The sequence below is a fragment of the Agelaius tricolor genome, unplaced genomic scaffold (genome assembly GCF_023055355.1).
Source record: "Agelaius tricolor isolate 1412-34295 unplaced genomic scaffold, bAgeTri1.0.p SCAF_74, whole genome shotgun sequence".
Lineage (NCBI taxonomy): Eukaryota > Metazoa > Chordata > Aves > Passeriformes > Icteridae > Agelaius > Agelaius tricolor.
Genome location: NW_027269334.1, coordinates 719,569 through 725,744, shown reverse-complemented (window position 1 = coordinate 725,744; position 6,176 = coordinate 719,569). Strand labels below are relative to the sequence as shown.

General features: G+C 44.7%; 1 protein-coding gene across 1 annotated transcript in view; it reads left to right on the top strand.

Annotated features, from left to right (window-relative positions):
• The first annotated feature begins 573 nt into the window (after positions 1 to 573).
• Positions 574 to 6,176, top strand: part of NTF3 (neurotrophin 3) — a 47,786-nt gene continuing 42,183 nt past the window's right edge. Inside the window, exon 1 of the mRNA XM_071418038.1 lies at positions 574 to 1,076. Within this exon, the coding sequence (XP_071274139.1) occupies positions 1,059 to 1,076 (18 nt within the window). The 5' untranslated portion in view covers positions 574 to 1,058. The remainder of the gene's footprint in view (positions 1,077 to 6,176) is intronic.

Below are 6,176 nucleotides of genomic sequence, written 5' to 3'. Positions count from 1 at the left end.
GTGAGCGATCTCTCTAAATAAAAAGTTTGGGAACCAGTCGCTGCTGGTTGCTGATGAACTTTCCATGTTTTTGGCACTTGCCATCCTTAATGGACAAATCTGCAAGTCAAAAGAGGAGGAACTGTACACAAATCCATCCTAAAGTCTGTTCTTAACAGTGAGTGTTTCCCCCAGCACTTCTTTTTGTGTCATGGCGGGTGACTTTCTTGACAGAAATACTGACTGAAGAAATAAATTTGTCAAAGATTTGCAAATAACTGGAAAAAAATGTTAAAAGGGAAGTCAGAACAAGGGAGCAGGGGCTTGCGGCACTGTAGCTCTGTGTCTCTATTTCACCTGCTTGACATGTCCTACAGTGACTTGTGAACACAGGTAGGAATAGCAGCACATGCTGGCAGTGTGAGCAAAGTGTGTGCATGTGTGTGCATGTGGGAGACGGAGGGAGCATGGGGGACAGAGGGGCAGGAAGGGGGGAGTGGATGGACCATTAGAATGCAAACACGGAGACATTCCTGCAATAAAATACTCATCTGCTGAGAATCGCAGTCTGGAAGGGATGGTGGTGATTTAACAAAAGAATTCTCTAAAATGTTCCCTGGTGCTAATAATGTTCTTAATAATATGAAGAGGTTTTGCCAGGAAGAGGAATAAAGCCATCAATTGGATTTGGGGAAAAAAAAAAAAAGGAAAATAAAATAGGCACAGGATGTTTTTATAGAGCACACAGAGGGAAAAAGAACCTTAAGACAGTATTGCCATTTTCAAAAAAATGTCTCATTCTCTGAATTTCCCCAGCCATGCAAGGTTGTTATAAATGGTAGGTAGGAAAAGCAAAGTGTGGCAATAAAGGGGTTAATCCACGAAGCACAGAGCCATCTGGCTGAGCTGGTTTGTTATAATCGAGCAGATTATGTTCACAGGACTCAGAGTTTAAGGCTCCTCTCCCATAGAGCAACTCTCCACAACCCAAGCAGACCAACTTTGGGACTTTGAATGAACATATTTACACCCACCTTTCTCTTCATGTCGACTTTTCTGGAAACATTGACACGGATGCCATGGTTACTCCTACCACGGTAAGGGAAATTTGACATTTTCTAATGGGGTCCTAAGAGAGCGGGGGGGGGGGGGGGGGGGGGGGGGGCCTTTAAAGAAGTATAATGGGGAGGAGGTGCGAGTCTTTTAAGGGGTAGATGTTTCCCAAATGTTGCCTTTCCCATTGTGCCTCCTCCTTCCCTCACCCCTACTTGCCCTATAGTTTGCTTCAGTCCTGAGGTTCCCCTCTCTTCCTGCTCCTCACGCTGTTGTTTGGGTCCCTGGAAAGAAAGTGGTGAAGGAGAAATGCAAGGTGCTACAGGAAATGTGATTTAAGAGGAAAAAGCAAAGGAGACTTTAGGTTTTGTCTTAAGAGGGAGACCAGCAAGTTCGGATATAACAAAAGGGATTGAAAATCTTGACCGTGGTTTGCAAGAACCAGCCTCAGCACACATAGCATGCTTCCCCTCCAGCAAAGTTAGAGCCCGTGACAAGCAAAGCCAAAATTCCCAATTCCTAGACCTTGCCTGCCACAGGTAACCAGCTTCACTGGAGCTTTCATACTTTGTGTGTGTGCCAGACACTGGAAACCCTCTTCATGACCTTTGAATTAATCCTCATTCTCCTCTAACCCAAACACTAAATTCTGTGGGAAGAGCTGGAGATCAAAAGATTCCCTGCACATCTGTGTCTAGGTGAAAAAGATACACTCACTCTGTGCTGGAATAGCAGGGAAACTATTCTTACATTGCAGCTTCCAGCGTTTGGTGAATACCTTCTAGGAATGCAGTAGGCAACTAATCAACAGAGATGCACATCTAGAGAGCAAAATAGAAAGCTGTTTCTCATCTAAGCAGCTGAAATGCAGCTTGAAGCGTCAGTTATTGGCGAGTCCTTATGGAGACACCAAACTGCTCTTAGCCAAGAGGGGAAAAAGTCCTTGAATGGTTTAGATAGTTTTCTGATCAGTTCTTAATCCTTCATTAAAATAAATGGGAAAGCTATATAAAAGCTATAACTATAAATATGCAGTATCTGGAGTAATGGATATTTTGGATTGAATAGGTCTGCTATGTGCACATTGTCTGGTTCCTATATTGCAAAACCAGTTATTTAGAGATGACTCTGTGTGTGTGTGTGTGTGTGTGTGTGTGTGTGTGTGTGTATGTGTGAGGGGTTACTTCTCCCCCCCCCCCCCCCCTTTTTAAATAGACAGGGATGTGTATTATACGGTCCAGAGGATTGTTGTGAGCTAGTCTTTCAGAAGACACTCTTTGCTCTCAGGCTCATGTGATTTGTTGCATGAGGAGTGCAAATGGTATGTAAAGTTTTGCCTTTGCATTTGTGCCTTCAGGAAAATATCCAGACAAGTAGGAGAGGCACTTTCAGGCACAGAAATACCTGATATGTGCAAGCTTGCAAGTAGAGAAGTGGCACAAGAAGCACCTATAAATGGGATGCAAGGAAAAGGAAAATCTAATAGAAAAGAAAAAGAAAAAGAAAAAGAAAAAGAAAAAGAAAAAGAAAAAGAAAAAGAAAAAGAAAAAGAAAAAGAAAAAGAAAAAGAAAAAGAAAAAAAAAAAAGCCTTGCCAGACAAAAGCAGAGCAGCAGAGAATGAGAGAATGGAAGAGTTCAGCATGGTCCCAGCTGCTGGTAGTAAAAAGACTGGTCTGAGATACATATGTAAATACCAGGGACTCTGTCTGAGCATGGTGGGGGGACAAAATCCAGGCATGATTGCAGGTGGAGCCAAAACATGGGGAGAAGTGGAGGTACCAGCCGAGCCAGCAGGGGGGTGCTTTGTGTACATGTTGAAGTATGCAGAACACGTAGGTTTAAGGGGTTTTGGTTTTGTTTGTATTGTTCTGCTGTGGGTTGGAGTGTTTTTCTTTTCAGGGAACAAAAAATGAAATGGTGCATATAAAGGTATATAAAAACTGGAGGGAAGGTGTAATACCACAGAAATAAAGTGCTACATGTTCACTGTTGTGCGCTGGGGCAATAAAGGCAGGTGAGACATGCAAAGGTGGTCAGCTTGAAAGGGAAACTGCTGCACATCAACTGGAAAAAGAGGATCTTTGTGGGTGGCAGAAAGTTTAGGAGCTCACAAGAGGAAGTAACACGAGAGAGAGTTGGGAAAAGGTACAGGCTGGAGGCTGAGTGAGGATATGAAAAGGACATACAAGGATGGTAGTGTCTGCAAGGGGGAGGTTGAGTATGGAGTGGGACTGGAGAGAGAAAAGTGAAAGCACAAAGGATGTTTGGAGGAGGAGTTAAAATGTGAAGTATTAGCTATTTGGAGAAAGGTATGGAAAATAATCTGCTATATGATGCTTGTGGGGGGCGTCAAAAGGAGACACCTTTGATTCTGTCAAGAAATAGATATGGGGATGTATTTACAAGGAAGGTATCAGAGTATGAAAGGCAAGGCTTGCATGGTGATGGAAACATGTGCCGAGAACAGGAACACAGAGGGAAAAATTACCTGGATGGAGATAGGGTGTGATGAGGGGATGAGGGGAAAAGGGTCCTGTAAGTATGTGAAGGGGTAACTAATTGGAGATATTTCAGATCAGGCTGAAAGTCTGCTGGAGTGTGCTGCCTGCCTGCAAGAAAAAGACAGAACTGGGGAAAAAGCCATGGGGAAGTGGTGGAAGGAAATTCAAGAGAGTGGAAGCCACAGGGGCAGGATGAACTACAGCAAGGATATAAAGCCATGGCAGGTGTTGAGGAGCATGAGAATGAGGAAAAATTAAGAATGTAGGAAGCATGAAAGAGGATGAAATGAAGACCTATGTTTTCTGTAATGCCTAGGAAAGAGGTGGTTTAGAGGAGATACAGGGCGAGAGCAGAGAGTGAAGGGAAATTCGGGGGGGTGTTTCTTAGTAGGCAAAGAGAGGGAGTGGTGCAAAGGTGCAGTGGTTTGTTCAGCAGAACTGGGGATGCCTCTTTGCTGGGGAGTAGGAGCAACACAGGGAAAGAATAGGCAGTAAGTTACAGGGGAAGCAGTTGGGGCAAGGAACAGCAAGCAAGGAATAATGGGAAGACTGTGGGAGGAGGAGAACATACACAAACAAAAAAGGAACGATTTTCTGTTGCAACAGATGTAACAAATGTGTTTATATCTCTGTGGTAGGTACTGGCTGAGTGAAACAGCAAGAGGGAATGGAACAAATGTGCTGGTGGAGAAATGGCTAAAGACATAAAGGGGTGGGAGGAGAAGGAATGGGAGGAAAAACTACCTGGAGGGCTGTATAAGCCACATGGCTGTGCTGAGGCCAAAAGTAAGGTGTGAAGTGTGTGGGGAGGCAAGTGGAGTTGGGAGCTGTAGGGCATGAGGTGGAAATGGATGGGAATGACAGTTCCTGTTATGAGGGGTGAGGAGCTCAGTGTGGGTTGACACACAGCAGTGTGAGAGTGAGGAAGGGACCTGTCAGGCTGTGCCTGCTTGCAAGGACTGTGCAAAGGAAGGTGAAGGGATGGAAAAGTTGTGTCTGATAAGAGAGATTTGTGTACACAGCATGCTCAAAGGAAATGAGGGAAGAAGTACCGGTGATAATTGCAGACCTGGGTGTGGGGAAAAGGAAAACCATTTATGGGGGAAGGAAGAGTGATGAGGAGTGAGAAAAAGTTTATGAAGGCCTAAGGCATCTCTCATTATGTGCCTTTTGCTGTGAGGGAGGTTAAGTGTGCAAGGAGCCCTAGGTGCATGCAGTGCAACGGGAGAGTAGATTGGGAGTTCAGTGCAAGGGCACAGGTAAATCCATACAGACCTTGGTGATAGGCACATGGATACATGGAATGCACAAGGGACAGGGGTGAATATGTTTGGTGGGTGCTGTGCTTATGGGACTGGCAGAGTTGTCGGTGATGAGGACAATCCAGGAAGAAGCTGAAACCCCTGAGGAGTGTGTAAGAGCCCTGGGTTTCTGTAAGAGATGAAGGCCCGTGTGGAAGTCCCAAAGAGCCACCCAGGAGGCCATGCTGACGTGCAGGGTGGCTACCAGAGGCTAAGTGGAGCATCACGTGTCCACTGTTTGTGGCAGAGCTCTCCATGTCGAAATCACTTACATAAGGCCACCACCAGGGGTGAGTTTCGTGAGTGCTAGGAAAGCAATGTTTGCATTGAGAAGGAGGGTAGGAAAGGATGACTAACCAGGAAAATGGTTTGGTGCGTGGGTAGCAAAAGGATCTGACGTGCTTTAGATGTACCTGCCTTCTGCATGACTTGCACAGCAGGCAGGCTCTCCTCTAGAGGTTTTTTGCACACTTTTTATGAAGTGCTGAATAATCCTTAGAAAATCCCAGTAGATTTAACTATGATATTTAAACCAGTTTCATTCAGAAGCATACCAATGTACTTTATTTTCATACGTTAAAACCTCTGAATACTGCTCCTGGCACAAAGGGCAGAGAGGTTTCTCTGGGACAAGTTAACAGGGCTCTTGGATGAACAACCATTGGGCTGAAGCACACAGAAGGACTACAGATGTCAGTCGTAGGAAAGAGGAAAGCACTGGCTTTCTCCATGGCTTGAAGCAGTGCTGGAGTAATGTGCAGTTGGTTGAGGGTTGAAAACATAAGATACATCTTGGGTGTCAGAGAGAAGCACTAGGAACTTACTTCTCTTCAAAACAATTGCATTTATTGACAACAGCTGTTCTTCAAATCTTGTCTAAAAACATCTTCAAATTGTGTGGGTCGACTAGGACTTTGGGCTCTTCTACATAGAGTAGGGAAGTGCTTGTTTCCACCCATAGCAGGTGTAGCTGGTGAGAAGATTGTAAGTAATCCTGTGGAACTTGCACTGGAGGAAGTCAGTCTGATCACACAGAATCTCTAAACGTAAAGGTTGAAGCCACTGAGCCCAGACCTTAAATAACATCAGTCCCATGGACTATGGTTCATAGAACCCTTTTCTGTTCATTGCAAGGACAAATTCCTGGTAAAATAAAAGCAATCAGCCTGTGAAATGATAAGCAATTAGTGTTCATGTAGCCATAGGTTGTGTTGGGAACCCATTGTCCCATATTTTACACTGGTTTCTCACTGCAGAGTCCAGCTCAAGCTGTCCAGCAGAATAATTTTTCCTGGCAGTTTTTGCAGCTGGTTGCAGTCTGTGGGAAGGACCTTTCTTCCC